The following is a 13,330-nucleotide window of genomic DNA, read 5'->3' as shown; positions in this document are numbered from 1 at the left end:
TTAGGCCTTTTATAATCATTATCGTCTTCACATCTATATCAGCTAGGCTACAATATACATAAGCATTTCAAGTAGTGTTCATTCTAAAGCAATTTTACCCAGAATAAAGGCAAACATCACCATATTAAAGGCTATGGATCTTTCTGCATGGGTTATTATTATGATTATTAGTATTATTATTATTATTATTATTATTATTGTTGTTGTTGTTGTTGTTGTTATATTATTATTGTTCTTGTTGTTGTTTGTTTATTTATTTATTTTTGAAGGATGGTTTCTCGAACTGGGAACTGGGGACCCCCTGAGTAAGGAGTCCTACCAGGTCTTCAGCCACAGGGTAGTCTTAAGGGGGGCTTTCAAAGGCAAAAGTACAGAAACCCATGTTATGAAGCACATTTCATTAACTTTCAGACTAATGTGATACAATTACCAAAAAACAAACATATATTAATTTATCTTGTAGAGCAGGGTTTCATCCCAAGCACAAATCATAATATCCCAATGTCTCCACTCTACACCAAAGCCTTCACCACTGACAAGAATAAACATGATACGCCACATTCACTCAAGTTGTGATCACACGTAGATACCTGAGTGAAGCACCTTGTCAGGTTAGGTATACTCCTACTATTGCTGTTGACCAAGGCACTGGCCTCAGAACTAGAGTTGGTCCCCAGGCACTGCACTATGGCTGCCAACTGATCCTAAGCAACTAGGATGGGTCAAATGCAAAGGAAAAATTACCCTACAAGGTTCAAGAAAGTGTATCTTATCTTAGCTTATCTTATATTATCTTACATTATCCTATTAGCCTGCAGCAATTATTCAGACCGCACCCTATTCTTGGTAAGGTAGAAAATTACTTTTTCTTCACTTTCTGGAATGAGAAAGGAGTATTTGTCAGAGCAGTAACTTGCAAAGCTTTCAAGTCAGCTTGAGTTGGATCATAATTGATATGACTTAAATTATTGTTATTAAAAGATTTGCTGACAGATTGCACCTTTATATTTTGGTAACTGAAAAGCTCAGTATTTTGCCATGGGGCCATATGACTGCACATCTGGAAACTGGATGCACAGTTAGTGCAGGCAGACTGCGGTTGCCTGAATGAAGATTCGGGATCTAATACTGTCCAATGAGATGGGAGAAGAACTATGAAATGAAAACATCCCTTAATGAGCCCAATTAATAACTGCATTATGTGGTCATAGCTGAAACATCACTGTATGGACAGCCAGTTCCCTGGCTATGTCACCTAAGACAGAATCATACAGTATTACCATCTTAGCCTTAATAATATATGAAGCCAATATCTTATTTATGTTTTGCTGAATTTTAAATGAATAGTAGGCTACATATGGATATATTGTGTGGCCTTTGCAATGATGGTCCAGAGATGATTTAAAACCTAAAGCCTGTCGATGCAGCTAAAAAGTGAATTGAATTATTGCTTCATGGTGAGGTTCATTGGGGAACCACAATAAGCCAACTCAAATATTCCATAAAGCTTCACTCCTATCACAGTTATTCACCCTCTTTATATTTGTTGTTCACAGTAAGTAGGTTTGACGATATAATTCTGAAGTTATTCCAAATTATTAACAGCATTGTACTTGTAAAAATGTTCATTTTTAAATACAGATGACAAACAGCCATAAAGCATTTAAATAGCTCTGAAATAACTATGTCAATATTATGTTTAATGCCTTAACCTTTATAAAGTTGCACCCAGCACATAATGTGCTACCATATTATTAGTCTCTCAACAATATATGCGATTCACTCAAATTTATTACAGCACACTCGAAGCCGACAACATACATAGCTTACATTGTTTTTGACAAAGCGTCAGGTTAAGGAAGGATTATTGTGATAAATAGCTGAATTTCACAATCGTAGTGTTGTTAAAAATGACATGTTAACATACATCGTAAAAAGTATCAAGTAAAGAAGTTATACATCATGCAACTCATAAAAACCAATCTCAGCCAGGGATTCTTCTGAAGTGTTTACACTTGCACGCGTAAACTCACCGAAATGTATGCGTATAGTGCATACTCATTCAATACGTCATAACGCGACCGGGACGTGCCTGTCTCTTGCCCCGGATGTGTTTGTGAGCTTCGTGTTTCTGCAGAGACAGAAAGGAGATGCCTCTGCCCGTGCAGGTCTTTAACTTTCAGGTAAACTAATGTTTTAGAATACATACTCACAAGACACATATTGTCGGAAGAATACGCCAAAAAGGCTCTGCTAATTTTCGTCATCCGCTATTACAGTTTATTTACATTGGTTAGGTTTTTGATTTGAAATCACAAGGGCCTCAGACTCATGACAAATTAGGAAGAGGTCTTGACAACTTTTAGCTAAGTTCAGCTAAAGCGGGGTTTGCTTCTTTTATAGAAATTTCGGTAACTGTTCAGTTTTCGCAATTGTGTTTATGACCATGCGAAAGTGATTTGCAGTTCTGTTATCTCAGCGCTTAGATAGCACTGTGCGATCATAAACAGGGAAATCATAACTTACAAGATTAATATTGGTACTTGATAGTCTCACTGTTTCTAAACTTAGGATTTGATTAGCTAGCTAAGTTAACCACCCCATTGTTTCCATGCCATATGTAATGTATGGCAGATAACGTTAAGTATGCTAGCTTTTTGGTAGAAAAATGTGTGGTTAGCCTTGAAAACGAACTGCCAGGCTACCTAGACGAGCTTAGCCACGGATAATCAGAATTCCGACGTGTCATTAGCTACCTAGTGCTCGCTTGATGGCTACAAAGACGATATCTATCTGGCAATATGGCTTAGTAAATGTACATTTTGGATCGAGCAATATTAGGTGTTGCTTATATTTTGACAGCGGTAGCATAAATGTTCGTGTGCGACTACATAGCTATCCTAACTACCTTATTGTGTTAGCTTGATAGCTAACTTTATTACAAGTTACTAGCTTGCTAGCTAGCTTAACCCACCAAACGTTAGGCCACTGAGTCAGCTAACGTTAGTGAATGGTCTCTAGTGTAAGCTATTCGTACATATTCTCGTTATCTAATGTTTCGTTTTTGGCTACATGCAAATTTTGCAGTGTATTAGCGGCACCTCATAACTATGCCGTGGCGCTAATGCTATAGCCATGCAGCAGGTTGGTTGGTTATCTGCCGCCTTTGAACCGTTATCGACAACAACAACGTTTAGGCGAATAACATCTAAGTTACCTGTGTTTGCTGTGTGACTAGCTTTCAACTAGCTAGTAATTTTAATGCTTAATACGTATCTGTTGGTTTACGTGTATCTACAAGCGATCTTGCTAGATGTTTAAGTATAGAGTTGTTTGTAGTGTCTTTGCAAAACCTAGATGTTACTCGGCGCCTGTAGAAGCAACGGTAATGTTTTGGATAGCTTTACTTCTGTTTCCCGAAGCTGTGATGCTTTGCCTGCAGTCTGATTGGCACTATCTATTTAATTGTCAATGCCTGCATTTGGATACGCAGAAATGTGGTCCACTTTCTTGTTCTAATCTGTTTTTGTGAATGTGAGCAATATTTTCACATTCTTGGAAACATCACAATAGTAGGTAATTCATTCATTAGTTATACATTATTTATTATCAGTATTGTACTGTTATATACATGTAAGCCAGGTTGCTGTTAAAATGTGTCCATATTATTTGGATCTCAAATCAGAATTTACAGAATTTATTTACTTTACCTGATTTGTTGTTTTGCACGTTCTCCGTATTAATTTTTTTGTGCTGTATATGTGCACTCCACCAGCAGCAGTGTGCGTTGCTGTGACTGTTGACTTGAGCTTGAAGGAGAGGAGTTCTGTGCCAGCCTGTCAGGGCTTGGATATGCAAAGCAGGTTCTGAGCACCATTAAAGATTCCTGCAGGCAGCTCAGCCTCAGAATTTTACTGCACACTTCACAGCAGCTGTTCACACCTGCACCCACCCCTCTGGTTTTGTCCTCAGCCCCAGGCTCCTGAGGTTCAGCACAGGGAGTAATGGGGAATATAACATGTGCATTGGTGTTCTTTGTTTCTGTACATTATGAAGGCAGGACTCTCAAAATATGCCAGAAGTTCAAAATGAAACAAAAAATAAAAAATGGGCTGTGAATTATGTAGTTCTTGGCAGTGATATTTGGATTGTTCTGTTGTTTTTGTTTTGAGAACAAGTTACTTTATGCTCCCTTCCTGTTTTTTTAGGGGGCTGGGGAGCCCATGCAGATAGATGCTGATCCACAAGAAGACCAGCATAATGCATCTGACACCAATTATGTTGTGGAAAATCCAACTCTGGTATGACTTAATATCTGGAGTAAATTAATGATGAGATTCTAAGCGATCAAATATGCTAAATGGCGTAGATTTTTGTAATACTTTTTACATTTCAGTTTTGTCAGACTGAGCATTTTTAAGGATTTCTGTAGCCTGTAAATGCTCAAATTTAATATGTGACTAGTTCATTTTTTTGTATTTTACTGTAGTTATCTGTGGCATATGTGGAAATGACCAGAATATGTGTTGTGGACTGCAAAGAGTGCGTCTCTTTGGAACACAGCCTCAGTGCATGCTCAAATGTGGCTTAGGACTGGCAGAACAGGTGGCCAGTTGTGGTACGGATTCTTTCTTTGCTGCAGGATCTGGAGCAGTATGCCTCCAGCTACAGCGGTCTGATGAGGATCGAGAGACTACAGTTCATTGCAGACCACTGTCCCCAACTCCGTGTCGAAGCCCTCAAGATGGCTCTGTCCTTTGTCCAAAGAACCTTCAACGTTGACGTCTACGAGGAAATCCACCGGAAGCTCACTGAAGCCACTAGGTAAGGCCACCTTGATAGAGTGGTCACATCAACCTATGATGTCACTGTCCATCTGTTTAAAGGGTACGGTATGCAATGGCAGTGTGGAATGGTGATCAGTGAACTGCATTTGACACCACAAGGCTTCAGGTTCAAATCCCAGTTAAACTTCAGATGTTGTAACCTTTAGCAAGTTATTTACTCTGTGCTGTTTAAAAAAGATACAGCTCACAAAAGAGCTTATACGATCAGGGGATAAATATATGTGGCTTTGTACTAAATAATGAGGTTAAAATACAAGTGTGTTGTTTGTAAGATTAATGGTTTTTAATGAAGTTGGTGAAGTAGGTGCCCCATATCGTTCATTATGTACAGCTCTATTTTGTGTGCGGTTTGAGTTAATACAGTAATATATAGATTTCATGGAGGGTTAAAGATGGGAGATGATTTTGACTAAGTATAGGCCAGTTTATAGTTAGGTGATGTATGCTTGGCTGATGGATGTTGCTACATTGTAACCAACATTCCATTATCACTTAACTTTGGTATTGAATGCTGTCGCTCATGGAATGTATAAACATGTAACCTATAAGAACGCATCACCGTAGTGGAGTCATTAATGGCATCTTTGTAGTCTGCCCTGTCGGTGGCATACAGGCACAGAAACATTGTAATTGTGTTTACTAAACTTTCAACAAATATGTGGTCTTTCATTTAATTTATTTTAAGGTTAGGCTATGACTTTACACTTCGCCTGGAGATAATTACCGGAGATGAGAACATTCTATAATAATATTGTCATGACAGCCGAGCCAGTGATGGGGTGAAAGTTCAATATAATTAAAATCTCAATGGGCAATTTGTCATCATCGCTATCATTGTTGTGTCCGTCGCTCTTGTATAAACTAAATGCAATTACGACGGACTGTCAAATGTGATAATCGCCAGTGGCAACGATGGTACATTGCCTGACTGTAGACTGGCCTTGACCATGGTATTAGCTGTGCAGTGGTGATGAGGGCTTCATGTTGCTCACAGGGAAGTGCAGGGGGCCGCAGATGTCGCTGCAGAGAGTGGGGTGGAGCCCCCTCCTCTCGACACAGCCTGGGCAGAGTCCACCAGGAAAAAGGCTCTGCTCAAACTGGAGAAGTTGGACACTGACCTGAAAAACTACAAGGGAAACTCCATCAAGGAGAGTATAAGGTGAGGCCTATTGGGCAGCTAAAACGACAATATATTGAAAGGATCACCAGACTTTGCACACCAGCCAGGCTAATCTATCCTGTTACCTCTGGGCCCTTGGTCACCCCCCCCCCTGCATGCCTGCACTTCCCGGTCACATCTCCTGTCTGTTCTGGCCCCCCTAGTCATGGAGTAACCTTCTATTGTGGTCAGGACAGCAGGGACCCTGCCCATCTTCCAATGCAGACTGAAGATCCACATCTTCAAGCTGCACCATGGCTCACCTGACCCTCCCTAGCGATCTTTCTTTCTTTTTGGATTTTCTTTTGTGATAATGTTATAGATATAGCTGTGTACAGATGTGTTAGCTGCATAGTGGTATTTACTGTTGTTTGCTATATTAATTGTTCATTTAACCAAACACTTACTGATGACAAACGAGCCTTCTGTGCCTTCTTGGTGATATCACACTGCTGTATTCCTGAGGCTAACGCTGGTCTCCGTTTGTGAGTCACTGTGGATAAGAGTGTCTGCTAAGTGGGTGTAATTGTAATGTAATGTGATCTTTGAAGAGTCTCCCAGGACAGCGGAAGTCTGGGTGTTTTAGATGTGCTTTCAGGCAGACAGTATACTGCATGGGGGCACAGGAGCACAGGAACAGATCCCACTGTTGTGAAACTGATTAGACATGAAAATGCATGCATCTGTCCTCTGCCCCCTAAAAGCACAAGCTCAGAGACCAGCCGAGCAGAGGGAGCTCCTTTATTGCAGGGCTTGCCATTAGTGGTTGGCAGTGATCACATGTACGTCTGTTGCACAGTTGGCTTGATGCAGTGATAGATTGCAATAGTTATTGTTGGCGCAGTGCTTACAGTAGCCGTCTGTGGACTCTCTCTCACCGTGCTGTTCTTTTTTAAATCGTTTTCTCTGCAGGAGGGGTCACGATGACCTTGGAGATCATTATTTAGACTGCGGTGACCTCAGCAATGCCCTGAAGTGTTACTCCCGTGCCCGAGACTACTGCACTAGCGCCAAGCATGTCATCAATATGTGTCTTAACGTAATCAAGGTATGCTCAGTTTGGCTGCGTGTCATTAACACATTTTAATGTAAGCAGGGTGTGCAGTGTTGTGCTGTACCATCAGTATGATGACTTAAGGTAATTAAGGTGTGTATAGCACAGCTGTGTGCCCAGCCCAGACAGACCAATCCATATGCAGATTTGTCTTTAAGCTAGCAACTCCCTTTGATGTTTGATGTACTTACTGACAGGTCTTTAGTCAGGTGTAACTGAACACATTGTATCCTGGCCTCTGAGTACATCTGTTTTATTGGTATAATACATTTGGCAGAAGAAAAGGTATTGTAAATATGCCTCTAAGACAAATTTAAGCTGTTTTCCATTTATTTTGGTGAATCTCTTGTCATTCACTGTTGTGTTGTTGTGTGAAAGCATCTTGTTTACATCTTAGTGCTCCCTTAAATGTGTCATGTTGCTGCAGTAATGAAGGCAGTCCTAAAATTAATTTATTACTTTTGACCAGATCATACGCATTACATTTACAGATGTCAGCACTAGAGGGCAGACTAATGTTATTTTGTTCTTTGTGAAGGTTAGCGTTTACCTCCAGAACTGGTCTCATGTACTCAGTTACGTCAGCAAGGCAGAATCCACTCCAGAGATCGCAGAGGTATGTTGTTTTTTTTTTTTTTTTTTTTTACATTTCAGATTTACATTCCTTTAACATTCCAAACAGACGTGTAAATGGCATTGACATATGTATTTTTCTTTCAGCAACGAGGAGAGCGAGATAGTCAAAACCAAGGAGTCCTCACCAAATTAAAATGTGCTGCAGGTAATTATGACTCGCCTTGTTTAGCCGTGCTTAGAAAGGGGAAGAATCTCCAAAGCCAGAGGCCCGTTTGAGGGTGCACGGTTGGCGCTCTAGTCCTGAGAGTCATTTAGCATCACATGCTGTAGCGGTAGGTTAGCTGGTGTGTGCGGAGGTCCTTAGGGAGAGTATAATGTGAAAGTTTCTGAGGTGTCCTGCCTGTTTTTCCCTCTCCTGTGCCAGGCCTGGCAGAGCTAGCCTCTCGAAAGTACAAACAGGCAGCAAAGTGCTTCCTGCTGGCCTCGTTCGACCACTGCGACTTCCCTGAGGTGAGGAAGCCAATACTCCTATACTGTCCAGCTTTATCTTTCATCACACCTGTTTTAGGCTCCTGTGCTTGAGTTCTGTCAGAGGCTACAAGTTAGTAAGTTATGGCTGAGTAGAGAGACGAGACAAGGTCTTTTTTTTGCAAGCACATCAGGCATTGACTGTAATGCTCTGTGGCCTAAATGAAAATGGTCATTAATGATTGTGACTGCTTTCCAGCTTCTCTCCCCTAGTAATGTAGCTGTGTATGGAGGAATGTGTGCGCTGGCTACTTTCGACCGACAGGAACTGCAGCGGAATGTCATTTCCAGCAGGTGCGCCCTTTTACCTTGTGTTCTGAGTGCATGATATCATGGCATTACTGAGCATAGGAATACATGTGAATAGGTTGCATAAGTCTGCTTCTTTCACACATTGGCAAGTGAAAAAGATTTCACAGACTCCTTGAATACTGTGGGCATGTAAAAGCAACTGTTCAGTGTTCCAACGCAATAAATAAGAGAAACACACACTCCAGAACTTCAGTTTATATGCCACTTTATTCTTGTGCTGTCTCCCCAGAGAGTTTTTATCAAACATTCAGCCCTTTCCAATCCAATTTTGATAACTTAATGTCCAAATGATGTGAAGCCTGAGATGCAATTAAGGTCCAATTAAAGTTAATGTCGATAATTAAAACCATTATTCTTTTTAATAGAAACGGAGACAGTCTCCAAGAATACATGTAATGAATTAGTATTTATTTCCTGAATATTTGCCATTCTAACAGCTACACTAGCCATATTTTACCAGTTATTGGATACATGAAAGGTCCGTTCTGTGTAATTTCAGTCTGTAGCACTGGGTTTACATAAATGATTGAGACCATTTTTACTGCTGTTTGTTTCTTGTTTTGGAGCACTTGTCAAGGTTATATTTTCGTCTACCAAAGTCTTTCACGTAAAAGCATAAAATGAAACATCTCCTTTATTAAACCATTTTCTCTTCTCCAGCTCCTTTAAATTATTTTTAGAATTGGAGCCTCAAGTCCGTGACATTATCTTCAAGTTTTACGAGTCAAAGTATGCTTCCTGCCTGAAAATGCTGGATGAGATAAAGGTACTCACAATCTTGTACCGCCTAATACGCGCATGCACTATTTCTCACTGGCTAAAGGGAGGCTTTTAGCATAGCTGCTTTAGTGCTTCATTCAGAAGGAATATCACTGCGCTCATCCTCTCCCCAGTGAAATGCTGCCGTTTCTGCTCTTGATTGTGTAGGTTGTGAGGTCACAGGAAGAACGGTGATGGATTTATAGCACATGGTGAACTGCGCTGGTTTGCGCAGGCTTTGCGTACACTCTATGGCACCGCTCACTGTCGGCACTTTATTTATACAGCACATTTAATTGGTTTGAAGTGGTGAACCATTGCACTTTTTTAAAAATATGGTGAGACGGCCATTTATTTTTCGCACTTTCCATTTAAGCATTTCTTATCCTAACATAGTTTATCATTCATTTCACAAGCTCAGGTCAGCGCATGTATGTGCTTTAAACGTTGTGCTGCCATTTCAGTCTCTTGTTTCCAATCAAACAACTGAACACAGAGTAAACCTTTTGGATTTACACGAGAAGATGGATACAAGATCCAAGCAGGGCAAGCCACGTATAAGCATATCAGACATAGGAAGAGCCTGGATGTAGTAATGTTCTATAGGATATACTTCCGTTCAAACGTGATTTAAATACTCTTTATCAAAGTGCTCCCACTCTGAGAATGTCTTTCGATTTAGTCAAAGTGTTAAATATAAACAGACTGCATAATCTATTAATGGGAGGTGGGTATTTGCTTTTCATATGAGCCAGTTAAAGGCATTTTACTTTGAATAACTTTGCTATGAATGCTGTCAAATCACAAAATGATGCAAGGTCAGTCCGCAGCAGCGGCATTTTTGGCCGTACATTTAGAGACGAAGTATCAGCAGGAGTCACTGTTACATTTATGCAGAATGACAGTGTGGTTCATCTGCAAGAAATGCTCATTACTACAAAACTCATCCTCTGAATGTGGTTGTAACTGTAACAAATTCCTCTGAATTTGTTACAGTATATAACCACTGTATTTTGCTTGTTCACTATAATTTGGTTCGTAAAACTTTCCTGTAATTTATGAATTAATTTTCTTTATGAACATTTCCTCATTCCATGAATTTAAATGTGCTCTGCTTCTAATAACATTCAGCTTGTGACGATAAAATCATCCAGGGCTTCCTTTATGTTTCAGGATAACCTTCTCCTAGACATGTACCTGGCCCCACACGTAAGGACACTGTACACACAAATCAGGAACAGGGCTCTCATACAGGTGAGCTGACCTTTCTCCCGCACTTTCCTATGCACTTGAGAACCATTTTAAATCTCACGGTGCAGAATTGTGCTCTGAGGTTACCAGGGTTTGTTACGCTGGTACCTGTGGTGTGGTGTTGACCCATGCCACTGCCGAGCCGGCCTGTCAGGAGTGGATGTTGCACACGGTCGATAATTAAGTATTAAATCTTCAGCCATCGGAAAGGCTGGCTTTTAAGCTCTGCCTATTGTAACTCACAGGAAGCTCTGCCCTGCTCTCCAAAGAAGGATTAAATCCACAAGGTCTATAGCAAATCAATACCTGACATTTAGTAGATATGTGTGTAAATCATATTGACTCTCAGAAGCAGTTTAGTTAATTCAGCAAATTGTAGAAGCCACTTCCTGGCAGGTCTCTTCAGTTCTGGTCTGTGAGAGCTGAATGGATGTCTGGATTCCAGGCCCTGAATGTGAACCGGTCCTGGTTATCAGAGCACTGTGTTTGCAGTGTCATTACTCTGATCGAATGGACCTAACTGTGTAAAATTGCCTTGACTTAGCTTTTCTGTCTGTAATACCATGAGCCTCATTCCCCTTTGACTAGCGGGTGGGTTCTTGTTGACCGAGCTTGTTTTAAACCTTTGCCTGCAGTACTTCAGCCCCTATGTGTCAGCGGACATGAACAGGATGGCCATGGCCTTCAACACCACGGTGGGGGCTCTGGAGGACGAGCTGACGCAGCTGATCCTGGAGGGGCTGATCAATGGCCGCATCGACTCCCACAGCAAGGCAAGGTCCCCCCGCCATCTTTCCGCCCGACCAGTCTCTCCCCTTAGCTCCTTCTGACCTTTCTGCTACTACTTTGTTCCACATCACTGAGCAGTGCTGTCTGTGGTTCTGTCAGGTTTAGCATCATAAATATTTTTGCTTTTCATCCCTGTTTGTCCTCACAGAGCTGTTTGGGTGTGAAATGTAATACAGAATATTACTCCGGCTCATAAACCACATTATTCAGTCTTGTTTGTTTTTATTATTTGTTATTTGTTTTTATATCCCAGTTATGCCACACCTGTCCCATGAATATTTCTTTCTCCACCTCCAATTTATGAAATTGTAATAATTTTTACTCGTATTACACATTTAACCGCAGGGCAGTTTGTGTCGGGCTTGTCAGCAGTAGCTTATTTCTCCGGTTTTACTCAGTACGTTTTGCCAGCGTTGGTGTCATTGAGAGAGGTCGGCACGCTGAGCGTTTGGAGAATAGTGCCATGTTTGCGTTCGTCTCTCAGATTCTGTATGCCAGAGACGTGGATCAGCGGAGCACGACGTTTGAGAAGTCTCTACAGATGGGCAAAGAGTTCCAGAGACGAGCCAAAGCCATGATCCTGAGAGCCGCGGTGCTGCGTAACCAGATACACGTCAAGGTAACGGGGTCCCCGGGCCAAAGTCGCCCCGCTCCGGCCTGATTGCCTGCTTTGTGCGCTCGCTCACTCTCAGCACACCCCGTTCCTCGCTTTCTCCCACTCACTTTCTTCTTCATCCATTCTCGTGTCATGATGACCCAGGTGATATCAGACAATATTTTTAAAGAATATATTTAAATATAAATTTGTCAGAAATTCTTTTTTTTTGTTAGTTTATGCCCCGGCAAATTTATGTAATGTCCTTGGTCAGATAGTCTCAGGCCCAATGTTCTGCCATGGGACTTTCTTGCAGTTGCATTGCTGATTATAGTTTATTATAATGACAGGGTTTTTTGCAGGACCTTTGGGTACATGGTTCTGTTGGTGTTCTGAATGGTCGCTCCAGATCTTGAATAGCTGTAATTATGTAGCATCCGTCCTGTGACCCTGATGGCTTATCTGGAGCTGTTCATCCTCATTTACGGTGTCTTTTGTCAGACTGATGGCCTGTTGTGCTTTTCACTGTAAAAAGAGCATGTTTCTTTACCGCTCAACTTTCCCTTCCAGTCCCCTCCAAGAGAAGGTAGCCAAGGGGAGCTCTCAACTGCCAATAGCCAAACACGAATGAACACCAACATGTGAAGACTATCGTCCAGAAGCCTCTAGTAGGAAAGTCAGTGGGGGGCCTGTGGATCTCCCCTCCCCCACTTGCTACGGCACTCTCAAACATCACTTCAACTTCCCCGCTGATGGACACAACATCACAAAAGTAAAGACTTTATTTAAGTGGGAGATGGAGATGCCTGTTATCTAGATTAAGGACAAAAACAGCCTGTTGCTCAAATGAAAAGAAACCTTAAAAAAAGAGAAATACAGCGCTTAAGCTGCCCTGTCCTGTTTTCCTTTGTAAAACATGCACTTTTCTTTCTATATTGTGACAAACCTTGAATACACATTGACAAACCTCACAGCTGAAGTCCACCATACAAACTGATTTTAAAATAAATATACATGAAAACGTCTAATTTTGTCAGAATCTTTTTCCCTTTTCCCTCCTTGTCTTATGGGTTGCATTGCAGAAAGAACTGCATGTCAAAACTATTTTAAAAAAAAATACTTACATAGGCTCAGAGCCTTCCAAAAGGCCTTCCTTTTTTATTTTAATTTTATTATATATATTTTTAGTTTTCTCTCTACCACATGTGTAGAACCATATTGATATTTTTAGGATTCTTTTTTATTTTCTCTACTTTGTTCCCCTTAGCCCTCAAATGACTTTCAGATGGTTTGGGCTAGGCTTGCCAGGTTAGGCGAGTTTGGCTGGCTGAACTCTTGACTTGGTTAAAATCCAGTGCAGATTTCCACATGACAATGTTTTGGCATCAACCCTTAAAGCCATTTTGGGTTTTCGTTTAAATTTTTAATTCTCTGAAAAATTGAAAAATTCTTCTCTTGCA

The 13,330-nt window shown here is 41.0% G+C and overlaps 1 protein-coding gene across 1 annotated transcript; it reads left to right on the top strand.

Annotated features, from left to right (window-relative positions):
* The first annotated feature begins 2,033 nt into the window (after positions 1-2,033).
* gps1 (G protein pathway suppressor 1) lies at positions 2,034-12,898 on the top strand. The gene is made up of 14 exons (XM_064323124.1): positions 2,034-2,183; positions 4,209-4,301; positions 4,643-4,824; positions 5,842-6,006; positions 6,919-7,054; positions 7,599-7,676; positions 7,781-7,841; positions 8,061-8,146; positions 8,364-8,458; positions 9,137-9,242; positions 10,409-10,489; positions 11,122-11,259; positions 11,760-11,894; positions 12,441-12,898. The coding sequence occupies exons 1-14, from the start codon at positions 2,151-2,153 to the stop codon at positions 12,513-12,515; spliced, it is 1,464 nt and encodes a 487-aa protein (XP_064179194.1). The 5' UTR covers positions 2,034-2,150; the 3' UTR covers positions 12,516-12,898.
* The last annotated feature ends 432 nt before the right edge of the window (positions 12,899-13,330 follow it).

Source organism: Anguilla rostrata, chromosome 2, assembly GCF_018555375.3.
Source record: "Anguilla rostrata isolate EN2019 chromosome 2, ASM1855537v3, whole genome shotgun sequence".
NCBI classification, from domain to species: Eukaryota; Metazoa; Chordata; class Actinopteri; order Anguilliformes; family Anguillidae; genus Anguilla; species Anguilla rostrata.
This window is presented reverse-complemented; position numbering and strand designations above follow the sequence as displayed.

Bases quoted from the DNA above. Each gene is read 5' to 3' on its own strand.
- gps1 (XM_064323124.1), top strand. From the start codon at position 2,151: ATGCCTCTGCCCGTGCAGGTCTTTAACTTTCAG. The intron at 7,842-8,060 runs GTAATTATGACT...CTCCTGTGCCAG, and splicing joins CAAATTAAAATGTGCTGCAG to GCCTGGCAGAGCTAGCCTCT. The intron at 11,260-11,759 runs GCAAGGTCCCCC...TTCGTCTCTCAG, and splicing joins GCATCGACTCCCACAGCAAG to ATTCTGTATGCCAGAGACGT.